Source organism: Orycteropus afer, unplaced genomic scaffold, assembly GCF_000298275.1.
Source record: "Orycteropus afer afer isolate SDZICR_OR568_19922 unplaced genomic scaffold, OryAfe1.0 scaffold00569, whole genome shotgun sequence".
NCBI classification, from domain to species: domain Eukaryota; kingdom Metazoa; phylum Chordata; class Mammalia; order Tubulidentata; family Orycteropodidae; genus Orycteropus; species Orycteropus afer.
The window spans coordinates 340,527-355,579 of record NW_006922156.1 but is presented as its reverse complement, the minus strand read 5'-3'; the positions used below and the strand labels follow the sequence as shown (position 1 = coordinate 355,579).

The window sequence follows — 15,053 nt, the reverse complement described above, 5'->3', positions numbered from 1 at the left end:
GCAATCTCAATCCAGATCCCATCAACATTCTTTAGGGATATGGAAAAACCAATCACTAACTTTATATGGAAAGGAAAGAGACCTCGGATAAGCAAAACACTATTGAAGAAGAAGAACAGAGTAGGAGGTCTCACTCCTGGATCTCAAAACTTATTATACAGCCATAGTAGTCAAAACTGCCTGGTACTGGTACAATGAGACACAAAGACCAATGGAATAGAATTGAGACCCAGAAATAGACCCATCGACCTATGGTCAGCTGATCTTTGGCAAAGGGCTGAAATCCATTAAATGGGGAAGAGAGTGTCTGTTTAACAAATGGTGGTGGCAAAACCAGGCATGCAGGAAAAATGAAACAAGATGTGTACCTCACACCATACACAAAAACTAACTCCAAATGGATCAAAGACTTAAGTGTGAAACCAAAAACTATAAAGTTCCTCAAGGGAAAAACAGGGGCAAACTTAAGCATCTTAATATATAGCATATATAGACTACCAAGCATAACCCAAAACACACAAACAGCAAAAGATAAACTTGTTGTTGTTGTTTGCCGTCAAACTAAATGAAGAAAAGGCCTTCTAAAAATTAAAATTTTATTTGCTTTCAAAGACTTCTTCAAAAGAGTCAAAAGGAACCTACAGATTGGGAAAAAATATTTGGCAATGACACATCTCACAAGGGACTTATCTCTAAAATTTATAGAAAACTCCAATACCTCAACAACAAAAAGACAAATAATCCAATTAAAAAATGGGCAGAAGACATGAATAGACACTTCACCAAAGAGGATATTCAGATGGCCAACAAATATATGATGAAATGCTCACAATCATTAGTCATTAGAGAGATGCAAATCAAAATAACAATGAGATACCATCTTGTCCCAGCACTAGCAGCAAAGTTCAACAAGGTGGAAAATAACAAATGCTGGAGAGGATGTGGAGAGATTGGAACACTCATACACTGCTGGTGGGACTGTAAAATGATATAACCACTGTAGGAAGCAGTATGGCAACATACACTGCTGGTGGGACTGTAATAACCACTGTGGAAAGCAGTATGGAGATTCCTTAAAAAGTTGGAATTAGAAGTACCATCTGACCCAGCCATTCCATCACTGTGTATACATCCTAAAGAGTGAGAACCAGGACAAGAAGAGATATGTGCACACCCATGTTCATCACAGCAATATTTACAATAGCAAAAAGATGGAAACAACCTACATGCCAATCAACAGAAGAATGGATAACCAAACTATGGTACATACACACAATGGAATACTATGCAACCCTAAAGAATAATGTAGAATCTGCAAAACACCACATTAACATGGATGAACTTGGAGGACATTATGCTGAGTGAAATAAGTCAATCACAGAAGGACAAATATTGTATTAGTCTGTTATTATAAAAGCAAAGGAAAGGTTTATCTATGGAAGGAAATTTTCTTTGTTGGTTACAAGGGGTGGGAGGGGAGGGGAAGGAACACCTCTAGACAGGTAGAGACCAGTATTTATTTGGATGAAGGGAAGGGCAAGGTACCAAATGTGAGTGATCAACATGGTGGCACTGAGGAAAAGGAAGACAGAGAGAGGTACATGGGAGGTACAGACAACAAAGGTGAACTCTTTTGCACATACAGTTCTGTGTTGTCAGTGATGGCAAACACTGATACACAGATGGATAGCTGGGTGGACAGGCTGAACTATTAGGTATGTCTATGCAGGGGTAGAGAGCTCTGGTAGCGTAGTGCTTAAGGCAATTGACAGCTAACCAGAAGGCTGGCGGTTCAAACCCACCAGCCACTCCTCAGAAGGAAGGTTGAGCGATCTATTTTCATAGTGATATCACCTCGGAAACTCAAGGAGGGGTCACTATGAGTCAGGTCCGACTCCACGGCACATAACAACAACAACAACAACAACATGCAGGGGTAGTGTGCCCATGACCATGTATAGGGCTGGCAGACAATGTTTCTACAAGTGTATTTGTATGTTCTCTAAGAATTTCTGGGGGCTCTGGGGGCCTAGTGCCTAAGGCATTTGACTACTAACCAGAAAGGTGACAGTTCAAACCCACCAGTCACTCTTCAGAAGGAAGATGGGGCAATCTACTTCCGTCGTGATACTGCCTCGGAAACTCAAGGAGTCAGATTTGACTCGACGGTAGTGAGTTTGTTTTTGTTTTCTTTTTGGTAAGAACTTCTAGGTATATAGTAGAGCTGACAAGGCACAAGGTTGTAGTCACTTCTTGGCCACAACCAACTATCTGGCGGGAGCGAGTAGTTGGACCTCTGGGCTAACAACCATGGTCACAGGGGACATCAAGCTCAATTGGCATAACATACACACAAAAACATTGTTTCACATCCTACTTTGGTGAGTAGTGAGTAGGATCTTAAAAGCTTGTAAGCTGCCATCTAGATGCAATGATGGGTCTCTCCTTGTTCAGAGCAAAGAAGAATGAAGAAAACCATAGATGCATGGAAACAATTAGTCCAAGGGACTGGTACACCATGCAATCCTCAGCCTATACGACTATGAGACCAGAAGAACCCAATGGTGCTTTGCTACCACTGTCAACCACTCAGAGGGGGATCTATGTAGGAGATCCTGGATAGAATGGGAGAATAATGTGGAACAAAACTCCAAATCATAAAAAAAAAAGGGGGATCAGTTTTGCTGGTCTGAAAGAGCCTGGTGGAACCCCTGAGACTATGGCCCCTAGCTGCCCTTCAGGTCTGGAATTGAACACACTCACATGGCTTCCAGCCAAACAACAGAAGGCATATGAGCTGAACATTTACATTAGCTAGATACACTCCTTGGAGACATCAATCATAGGAGAATAGAAGGGCTGTGTATATCCTGGGAGACAACTCGGGGGGCAGGAGTGCATGGGAGGGAAGGACACAGGGAAGAGGTGGCTATGGGGAGGAAGTGGGAGTAGAGCTGCTGCATTGTGGGAAATTGCAATCAATGTCATGAGACAAAGTATATGTGAACTGCTATATGGAAAGTGAATTTGCTCTGTAAACTTTCACCCAAAACACAATAAAAATTAAAAAAAAAAAAAAGAATTTTACCACTGAACCACCACTGCCCTCATATAGGCTCCCTGGGGACCTAGTAAAGCTGATTATCTTTTATTTAAGAACTTATCCCAAACTACAGGCCCCCTTAATCTCTTTTCTGGATGAAGACACCATATAAGTAATAAATACACAGAATAAAGCATAGTCCCAGGCCCCGTCCTCAGGCAGCCTTCCTTTGATCTCCTTTGCAATGATCTCAGATTTCCCAAATTCGCCTCTTTCCTTGAATTCAGCAACTTTGGGATTGCTTGGATTTGATTCAAGGATATTGTGCTGTTGCCAGAATCTTGTCTGACCTGCATGTTGCCTCATCTGTGCCATCCTCTCCTTGGCCACCAGCCTTGCAGCGACTCCTTCCAGAAACAAGTAATGAGGCAGATGCCCTCACTGCCTGCTCTAGACTGGGTTCTGGTTGCGGAACATAAGAACAAACCCATCAGACGATGGGAGAAAATGCAAAATGGAAATTTGCATGGATAGTGATGATAGTTGTACAACATGATTAATGTAACTGATACCACTAAATTTTACATGCAAAACCCGTTTAATTAGCAAATGTTATGATATATATATATATATATATATATATATATATATATATATTTGTTGTTGTTGTTAGCTGATTCTGACTCACGGTGACCCCATTTGTACAGAGTAGAACAGCTCCACAGGGTTTTTAAGGCTGAGACCTCTTGGAAGCAGATTACCAGACCTTTCTTCCAAGGGACCTTTGGGTAGATTTGAAAAGCCAACCTTTCAGCTAGCAGTTGAGCACTTAACCATCCGTGCCACCCAGGACTCCCAACTATAACAGGGTAGCCTGGGAGAAGGTAGAGGATAAACCAGAGAAATGTGCAATATACTAAGGAAGACAGGATTGTCCCACTGGTCTTCAGGTTAAAATGATTCCCCGCGATGGCCAAGGCCACGTTCTGGTTAATTGTACTTCCTCTTTGTTCTTCATCTGAGACACTGGAGCAATTTTTTCACCTGGGCATTTGCAGCTACAATTAAAACATCAGTGTTGACACCAAGCCAAAGACAATATTTCCCTATGTGCCCCTTACCCAGTAGCCAGCAAGTATAAGTTCCAACTTATTAATGTTATTGCTATTGTTAGTTGCTGTCGAGTCGATTCTGACTCATGGCGACCTTGTGTGTGCAGAGTAGAAGTGCTCCAGAAGGTTTTCAAGGTTGTGACCTTTCAGAAGCAGATCACCAGTCCTCTCTTTGGAGGTACCTCTGAGAGGGTTTGAACCACCAACCTTATCATTAATAGTCTAATGCTTAACCATCTATCATTAATAGTCTAATGCTTAACCATCTGTGCCACCCAGGGACTCAATTTATTTATACTGATACTTATTAGTCATGGAAGTCAGCAGAATAATTTTAAACCTGAGGTTGAGCATTATTTAATCTGGTCCCATGCACTGAAAAAACAGCCAATCCACAAAGAGATGAAATGTCTATTACAAGCTTAGGCTACAATTTTATCTTTCAAATCGTGAAGAGAGAAATTTCAAAGCTTTCATAAAACTTCCCTGTATATTTTTTTTACCTTACCCATATATTATAAACAATGACCAAAGAGAAAACCAAAAAACTAAACCAAAACTGCCACTGAGTCAATTCTGACTCATGACGACCATACCAGGACAGAGTAGAACTGCCTTATAGAGTTTCCAAAGCTATTAATCTTCACAGAAGCAGACTGTCACTTCTTTCTTCTGCAGAGCAGTTGGTGGGCTTTAGTCGACAATCTTTTGGTTAGGAGCAATATGCTTTAACCACTATACGACCATGGCTCCTTACCAAATAGAAAAGATGCTAAAATTACACAATTGAAGAAGTGCCTTATAGAATAACAAGCTACACAGTTGTAAATCCAATAATAATTTATTACATTCCAAAATACTGGAAATGAATGTTAATTTACTATACCTATACAATATAGATAGGAGCTCTGGTGGTACAGTAGTTAAAGCATTTGGCTGCTAACCAAAAGGTCTGCAGTTTAAATCCACCAGCCACTCTGTGGAAGAAAGATGAGACAGTCTGCTTCCGTAAAGATATACAGCCTTGGAAACCCTACGGGGGTTGCTATGAGTTGGAATCTGCTTCCATAAAGATTTACAGCCTTTGAAACCCTATGGGGGTCACTATGAGTTGGAATCAACTCAGTGGCAGTGTTATTTATTTATTTAATATAAATACAAATATATCTGTATCTACAGATAGGTATAAAGAGCCCTGATGGTGCAGTGGTTTAAGTGCTTGGCTATTGACCAAAACGTTGGCTATTTGAACTCACCAGTTGCTCTGTGGGAGAAAGATGAGGCAATCTGCTTCCATAAAGAGGCAGCCTAGGAAACCCTGTGAGGCAGTTCTACTCTGTCCTATAGGTAGCTATGAGTCAGAATCGACTCAACCACACAAAAAAAATAAATAAATAAAACAAAAAGATCCTACATTTAAAAGGCTGGTTGTTAAGAATGCTACTAAACACAGACACAGGAACGATGTGTTGGAGCAGTTCTTAGGAAAGAAACACTTGCTGTCAAAACACTTGCTGCTGATTTTTTCACTAAAAACTCCTATTTTATTCAACCTGTCAGCACTATAGCCAGTTAGACCTTAAATTTTACATAAAAATAAGTATGTATTCAACACTTTTATCTGCTAAAGTTATGAAGACAGAACCCAATTTGTAAAAATAATACTTGGCTATATGAAAAGGTTGGGCAATCTACTTCCATAGTGATACTGCCTCGGAAACCCAAGGAGGGGTCGCTACGAGTCGGGGCCGACTCGACAGCAAATAACAACAACAACATTGTATTTTAAGGCAATTTTGTCACACATGACACTTTGCATTTGCAGGACATGGGAAGACCCAGATGACTCAATTCTAAAGGTGACTTTCTGCAAAGACAGCTGGGCTCATGTAAGCAGTCCCGAGACCCCAGGCTCCGTCATCAGCCAAGAGAGCAGCATGGTCATTTCCAGAAACTTCCCTTGAGTTGAGGGAAAAGCGATGCCCACTCAGAGATCAGAATCCTGTGTGTGGTCAGCAGGCAGAGAACCAGTTGCTGTTGAGTTGATTTGGACTCATGGCGATCCCATGTGCAGAGCAGAAGTGTGCTCCCTCGGGTTTTCACGGCTGAGACCTTTTAGAACCAGATGGTAAGGCCTTTCTTCCATGGTATATCTGGGTGGGCTGGGACTGCTGATCTTTCAGTTAGTGGCTTAGTGTGTTAACCACTTTCATCACCTAGGGACTCCACACATATATGTGCATACATGTAATTTCTAAGCAAGCATACATAAAGTTATGTACTTCTGGATTTTTTTTTTTTTTTTTCAAATAGATTGGGGCCTGTGTTAAAAAGGTTTTGGGGATGGAGAGATATGGCAGAGGCGTTCATCAGTCTGGAGTCCCTGGGTGGTGCCAATTATTAATGCACTTGGCTACCAACTGAAAAATCAGCCTTTTAAATTCACCCAGAAATGCCTCAGAAGAAAGGCCTGGTGATGACTTGAGAAGGATCATAGCCATTGAAAACACCATGGAGCACAGTTCTAACCTGAAACACAGGGGTTGTCGTATGTCACAGCTGACCTATCAATCGAAGGAAAGCAATAGAAGGTATCTTACCTGTGAAGTCGTAGAACTGTGGCAAAGCATCCAAAATGATGCCAACCAAGGGTAGATAGAGGTAGTGACTCTGACCTTCACCTCTGGCTTGACACACCACAAGTCCAGGTAGTGACTGCTCAGCAGGCTGTGGATGGCACTGACAGCCTTCCTTTGCACTTTCCTGATCTTGGTGGCACAACACAGAAAGCAGAGGTTATGGCAAAGGGAGACAACTAAAGAGCTCCTAAACAATAAGGACATCAGAATGCCCTAATGATGAAGTGAGAAACAGGCAGCAAAGGGTAGAGGCTCACAGATTCCAGAACCAGACTGCCCGTGTCCCTGTCCAGGCTCTGCAGCATGGCATAACGTTCTCAGGGTCCATCGTGCTGCAGCATGTGTCGGCATGTCTCCCTTTCATACTACCAAATAATACTCCATTTAGCGGATATGTTGTTGTTGTTATGTGCTGTCGAGTCGGACCCGACTCATAGCGACCCCTCCTTGGGTTGCAGAGGCAATATCACTACGGAAGTAGATTGCCCAACCTTCCTTCCGAGGAGTGGCTGGTGGGTTTGAACCGCCAGCCTGCTGGTTAGCAGTCAAGTGCCTTAGGCACTATGCTACCAGAGCTCCTTTTAGTGGATATACCACATCTTATTTACCCATTCATCAGTTGATGGACATTCGGCTTGTTTCCATTTTTTGGCTATTATGAATCATGACTGCTGCTATATCTATCTGTGTACAAGTTTCTGTGTGGACATGTTTTCATTCACCTACATAAGAGTGGCATGCTGAATCATATGGTAAGTCTATTTTTAACCTTTAAGGAACTGCCAGACTGTTTTCCAAAATGGCTGCATCATTTTACATTCCCACCAGCAATGGATTATGGTTCTAATTTCTCCACATTCTTGTCAACATTTGTTATTGTCCATCTTTTGGCTTATATCCATCTCTACAGGTTTAAAGTGGTATCTCATTGTGGTTCTGATTTGCATTTACTTAATGGCTAATTGAGGGAGCTCTGGTAGCATAGTGCCTAAGGCACTTGACTGCTAACCAGAAGGCTGGTGGTTCAAACCCACCAGCCACTCCTTGGAAGGAAGGTTGGGCAATCTACTTCCATAGTGATACTGCCTCGGAAACCCAAGGAGTGGTCACTATGAGTCGAGTACGACTCAACGGCACATAACAGCAACAACAACAATGGTTAATTGAAGGTGCCCTGGTGGCACAACAGTTAAGCACTCAGCTGCTAATCAAAAGGTCTGAAGTTAAAACTCACCAGCTACTCTGTGGGGAAAAAAAAGTCCTAGCAATCTGCTCCCATAAAGATTTCAGCCTAATTTCCCTATGAGGAAGTTCTACTATGTCATATAAGGCTGCTATGAGTTGTAATCAACACGATGGCACACAATAACAACCAGAGCTAATTAGACTAATCATCTTTTCATGTGCTTATTGGCCATTTGTATAGTTTATTGGCCATTTTTATACTTTGGAGAAATGTCTATTCAAGTTCTCTGCCTATTTTAAAATTGGATTTTATGTCATTTTTAATTGAGTTATGAGGTTTCTTTATCTATTCTAGATACAAATCCTTGTTGAATATATGATTTGCAAATGTCTCCCATTCTGTGGGTTGTCCTTTTACTTTCTTGATTGTGTTATATAAAGCACATAAGTTTTAATTTCAAGGAAGACCAGTTTTCCACTTTTCCTTCGGTTGGTTGTGTTTTTGGTGTCCTATTTTAAAAATCATTGCCTAAATCCAAGGTCATGAAGATTATCCCTGTTTTCATCTGAGAGCTTTATAGTTTCAGCCCTTAAATGTAGGTCTTTCATCCATTTTGAATTAATTTTTGTATATGGTGTGAAGGATGCATCCAACTTGATTCTTTTGCATATGGAGATCTCATTGTCCCAGCACCATTTGTTGGAAAGACTATTCTTTCACTATTGAATTGTTTTGGCACCCTTTTTGAAAAACAATTGACTGTAAATGTGAGGGTTTATTTCTGGATTTTTAATTGTATTCTACTGATTAAAATTTTATCCTTATGCCAAAACCACAGTCTTGCTTTCTATTTCTCTGTAGTAAGTTTTGAAGTAACGAAGGGTTTGTTCTCCAATTTTGTTGCTCTTTTTCCATATTGTTTTGGCTACTTTTGATTCCTTGAATTTTCACATGAATTCTAGTATCAGTTGTCAGTTTCTGCAATGAAGCCAGTTGGGATTTTGATAGGAATTGCATTGAAACTATAGATCAATTTGGGAAATATTGCCATCTTAATTTAGCTTTTTTGTGCCATCTTAATAATATTAAGTCCCCTGATCCAAGAACATATGATGTTTCCATTTATTTAGATCTCTTTATTTCTTTCAATAATATTTTGTAGTTTTCAGTACACAAGTCTTGCACTGCTTTTGTTAAATTTATCCTGAGGTATGTTATTCTTTTTGATGCTACTTTAAATAGGATTGTGGTCTTAATTTCATATTTGGATTGTTCACTACAAGAGTATAGAAATAACTTGATTTTTGTATATTGATTTTGTATCCTGCAACCTTGCTGAACTTGTTTATTAGCTCTAGTGGGGTTTTTTAGTGGATTCATTAGTATTTTCTATATATGACATCATGTCAGCTATGACTAGAGATAGTTTCATCTCTTCCTTTTCAATATGCATGCTTTTGATTCATTTTGTTGACTAACTGCCCTGGTTAGAACCTTGAGCACAATGTTGAACAGAAGTGGTAAGAGCAGACATCTTTGTCTGACTCTTGATCTTACTGGGGAAAGCACTCAGTCTTTCACCAATAAGTATGATATTAGCTGTAGCGTTTTCTTTACTGTCCTTTATCAGCTTGAGGGCAGTCCTTTCTATTCGTAAAGGGTTTATTGAGTGTTCATCATCATGAAAGGGCACTAGGTTTGGTCAAATGCTTTTTCTACATTTAAGGAGATGACAATGTGGTTTTTGTTCTGTACCATATATGTATCTATAGATATATAATATGTTGTTGTTATGTGCCGTTGAGTCGGACCCGAGTCATAGTGACCCCCCCCCCTTGGATTTCTGAGGCAGTATCACTACGGAAGTGGATTGCCTCATCTTCCTTCCAAGGAGTGGCTGGTGGGTTTGAACCGCCAGCCTTCTGGTTAGCAGCCAAGTGCCTTAGGCACTACGCTCCCAGAGCTCCCAGATATAGATATAGATATAGATATAGATATATAGATATAGATATAGTGATCACCATTGGGTTTCCAAGGCTGTATTTTTTTTTTTTAATTTTTACTGTTATTTTGGTGAAAGTTTACAGAGCAAATTCATTTTCCATACAGCAGTTCACATACACTGTCTCATGACATTGACTACAATTTCTCACAACACAACAGCTCTCTTCACACTTCCCTCCCATGTACTCCTGCTCCACCCCCAGGAGTCTGCTTGTACATACACAGCCCTTCTTTTCTCCCATGATTGATCTCTCCTAGGAGTGTATCTACCTAATGTAAATGTTCAGCTCATTTTGTCCTGTACTATACCTCGGAAGGAAGGTTGGGCAATCCTACTTCCGTAGTGATACTGCCTCAGAAACCCAAGGAAGGGTCGCTATAAGTCGGGTTTGACTTGACGGCACATAACAACAACAACATACTTTATTGAAGGAGTTCTGGTGGCATGATGGGTAAGGCATTTGGCTGCTAATCAGAAGGTCAGTGGTTCAAACCCACTAGCTGCTTGGGAGGGAGATGAGGCAATTTACTTCCATAAAGATTTACCACCTTGGAAAACCAATGGGGGTCACTATGAGTTGGAAGCGACTTGATGGCAGTGGATTTTTTATTTTCATTTTATTGAAATGTCATATGACATTAATTAACTTTCAGATGTTAAACCAGTCTTGCATTCCTATAATAAATCCCACTTGGTCATGGTGTATAATCCTTTTAATATGCTGCTGGATTCTGTTTGCTAGTATTTTGTTGAGTATTTCTGTATTTATATTCATAAGATATTTTGGTCTTTTCTTGTGATATCTTTGGTTTTGATATTGAAGCCAAGTAAAATCAGAATTCAGCCTGCATCCTGTCCCTTACCTCGGTTGGAGGCAGGTAAGTAAACATGATAACTCAGTTCCTTAAGAACTGAATAGAATAAAAGTTCAGCTCACACATCCTCTCCACATCACCCTTCACCCTAACTAGAAACAGGTGAATAGGTATGTTAACATGTTTCCTTACCTGTTCATTATTATTCCCATTCTGGTTAAGACAGATGGGTGACACAATACCTCATGAATCAAAGGTCAGTCTGTGTCCTGTCTGTTTCCTTGGTTGGAGGCAGATAAGTAAACATGATAGCTCAGTTTCTTAAGAACTGAAACGAATTGAAGATCAGTTCACACATCCTCTCCATGTTATCCCCCTAGAAACAGGTGACTAGGTATGTTAATATATTTCCTTAAAGTTGTTTTTCAGGAAACAACTTGGAAATCAACTTTGGCCCATGCATATGTGCAGTGAGGCAAACGGGAACAAAGTTGCTGGGAACTGACATTGTCCCCTCTGCTCAAGCTCTATCAGCTGATGACAGGAAGTCAATGTGACTCATCTAGTGCACAAGCACACCGCATTAAAAATCGACTGTCCCTTTAAACCAAGGCGAAGGAAGACTCAGCCAATCCTCAGTTAATTCATGCCCAAATTCCTGAAGTTTTTATGAATATGCATAAGCCTCCTCTCCTGAAGTTTACAAAACTATATCCCAACCTGCATTTGGGGAGTCAGATTTGGGCACTGGCCCCTGTCTCCTTGCATTGCCACTTTGCAATCAATAATTTTCTCTCCTCTTAATCACTTGGTGTGTAAATTTGTTTGCCTGATCGCACACCAGGCAGGGACCCATGCTTGGCCCTACTTCAATATCAGGGTAATAATGGCTTCACAGAATGAGTTGGAAAGTGTTTCCTCCTCTTCTATTTTTTGGAAGAGTTTGTAAAGAATTAAAGTTAATTATTCTTTAAATATTTGGTAGAATTCAAGCCATTTACACCTGGGCTTTTCTTTGTGGAGAGGTTTTTTTTTTTTTTTTTTTTTTTAATTATTAACTCAATTTCAATAGTTGTGTGTTTTCAGGAATTTCTCCATGTCATCAAGGTTATCAATTTGCTGGCATACAATTGTTCATGTTGTTGTTGTTAGGTGCCATTGAGTCACCTCTGACTCACTGTGACCCCATGTTCAACAGAACAAAACACTGCTCGGTCCTGTGTCAGTCTCACAATCTTTGCTATACCTGAGCCCATCATTTCAGCTACTGTGTCAATCCATCACGTTGAGGGTCTTCCCCTTCCTCACTTACCCTCCACTTTACCAAGCATGATATCCTTCTCCAGGGTATGGTCCCTTCTAACAACATGGCCAAAGTAGGTGAGACGGAGTCTGGCCATTCTTACTTCCAAGGAGCATTCCAGCTTCACTTCTTCTAGGACAGATTTGTTAGTTCTTCTGGAAGTCTATGGTATTTTCAGTATTCTTCACCAACACCACAACTCAAAAGCATCAACTCTTAGTTCTTCCTTATTCATTGCCCAGCTTTCACATGCATATGAGGTGACTGAAAACACCATGGCTTCAGTTAGGTGCACCTTAGTCTTCAAAGAGACATCTTCACTCTTCAGCACTTTAGTATTCCTATATAATTCTTCCTATTTCTGTTATGTGGGTAGTGATGTCTCCTCTCTCATTCCTGATTTTAGTAATGGAAGACTTCTTCCTTTTTTTCTAGGTCAAAACCAAACTAAACCAAACTCACTGCCATCGAGTCGGATCCAACTCATAGTGACCCTTCCTTGGGTCTTTTTCTAGGTCAGTATGGTAAATATTGGCCAGTTTTGTTGATATTGTCACAGAACCAATTCTTGGTTCTGTTGATCTTCTCTATTTGTTTTTCTACTCTCTATTTCATTTATTTTGGCTCTAATTGTCATTATTTCTGTCCTTCTGCTTGCTTTGGGCTTAGTTTGCTTTTCTTTTCTGACTTCAGTGCATATTCTTGTCACTTTTTTAACAAACCACAAGCACATTAAAAAAAAAATTATTGTGATTTGGGTGAAAGTTTCCCATACAAATTCCCATACAGCAGTTCATACACATTTTGTTTCATGACACTGACTACAATTCCCCATAGTCTAATAGCTCTCTTTCCATTTCCTCCCCACAGTTATTTCTTCCCTGTGTCCTTCCCTCCCATGCACTTCTCCCCCCACCCACCAGCTGTCTCCCTGTGCAAGCACTGCCCTTCTGTCCTCCTATGACTGATCGCCCCAAGTAGTATATCTACCTGCTGTAAATGTTCACCCCATATGCCTCTCTATTGTTTGGCTGGAAGCCACATGAATGAGTTCAATTCCAGACCTGAAGGGTAGCTAGGGGCCATAGTCTCAGGGGTCTCACCAGGCTCTATTAGAATAGCAAACCTGTTTTTTGGGTTTTTTTTAATTGATTTTGAATTTTGTTCCACATTGTTCTCCCATGCTATCCAGAATCTCCTGCACCAATCCCCCTCTGAGAGTTGACAGTGGTAACTGGTCTAATGGGCAAATAATCTGAGGATTGCATGGTCTACCAATCTCTTGGACTAATTGTTCCCATGCATCTTTGGTTTTCTTCATTCTTCTTTGCTCCAGACAAGGAGAGACTCATGTTGCATCTACATGGTTGCTCACAAGCTTTTAAGTTCCTCCTAGTTGCTGCTCACCAAAGTAGGCTGCAGAAAAATGTTTCTGTATGGTAGTTTATCCCAATTGAGTTTGATGTCCCCTGTGACCATGGTCCCGAGCTCATAGGTCCAACCTCCACATAGTTGGCTGTGGCCAAGAAGCCACCACAACCTTGTCCCTTGTCAGCACTACTATATACCTGGACATTCTTACAGCACATGGAAATACGCATGTAGCAACAATGTCTGCTAACCCTATACATGGTCATGAGCATACTCCCCCCTGCCTAGACATACCTGGTCATTCAGCCTGTCTACCCATCTATCCACCTATAGATCAATACTTGCCATCACTGACAACACAATACTGCACGTGCAAAAAGGTTCATCTTTGTTGTCTGTACCTCCCATGTACTTCTCTATGTCTTCTTCTTCCTCAGTGCCACCATGTTGATTGCTCACATTTGATACACTGTCCTTCCCTTCACCCAAATCAATATACTTGCCTCTATCTAGCAGTGTTCCCTCCCTTCCCTTCCCACCCCTAGTAACCAACAAAGAAAGTTTCCTTCCATATATAAACCTTTCCCTGATTTTTTACAATAATGAACTAATACAATATTTGCCCTTCTATGACTGACTTATTTCACTCAGAATAATGTCCTCCAAGTTCACCCACGTTATGTGGTGTTTTGCAGATTCTACATTATTTTTTAGGGTTACATAATATTCCATTATGTGTATGTACCGTAGTTTGGTATCCATTCTTCTGTTGATGGGCACCTAGGTTGTTTCCATCTTTTTGCTATTGTAAATAGCACATACACATGTTTACTTATTCAAAAGGAATAAATTTAAATGAAACAGGAAACATTAGCCTGCATTTACAGCCAAAAGAAATGAGTTATAATGTTGTCCACTGAAAGTCATGCACAGAAGTGTTCATAGCAAATATTTTCATAGTAGCATCAAACTAGAAGCAACCTAAATGTCTATTTACAGTAGACAAATTGTGGTATATACACTGAAAGGAATAGTACATAGAATCAAAAGAAAAATAAAACTACTGATATATGCAACTACACTGAAGGGTTTCACAGGCATAATATTCAGCAATAGAATATATAGTTCAAGAATAAAACCAGGTCAGTTCTACCCAAAGCAATCTATACATTCAATGCAATCCCAATCCAGATCCCATCAACATTCTTTAGGGATATAGAAAAACCAGTCACTAACTTTATAGGGAAAGGAAAGAGACCTCGGATAAGCAAAGCACTATTGAAGAAGAGAAACAAAGTAGGAGGTCTCACATTACCAGATCTCAAAATCTACTATACAGCCACAGTAGTCAAAACTGCCTGGTTTTGGTTTAATGACAGACACATAGACCAATGGAATAGAATTGAGAACCTAGAAATAGATCCATCGACCTATAGTCAGCTGATCTTTGACAAAGGCCCCAAATCCATTAAATGGGGAAGAGAATGTTTGTTTAATAAACGGTGCTGGCAAAACTGGAGATCCATTTGCAGAAAAATGAAACAAGATCTGTACCTCACACCATACACAAAAACGAACT

The 15,053-nt window shown here is 40.3% G+C and overlaps 1 protein-coding gene across 1 annotated transcript in view; it reads right to left on the bottom strand.

The window, feature by feature from the left end:
- The window catches only part of DOCK8 (dedicator of cytokinesis 8), a 193,688-nt gene that overhangs the window by 67,096 nt on the left and 111,539 nt on the right, over window positions 1-15,053 (bottom strand). The window contains 4 exon segments of the mRNA XM_042782993.1: window positions 3,961-4,078; window positions 4,080-4,101; window positions 6,756-6,818; window positions 6,821-6,927. Of these exon segments, the coding sequence (XP_042638927.1) occupies window positions 3,961-4,078; window positions 4,080-4,101; window positions 6,756-6,818; window positions 6,821-6,927 (310 nt within the window).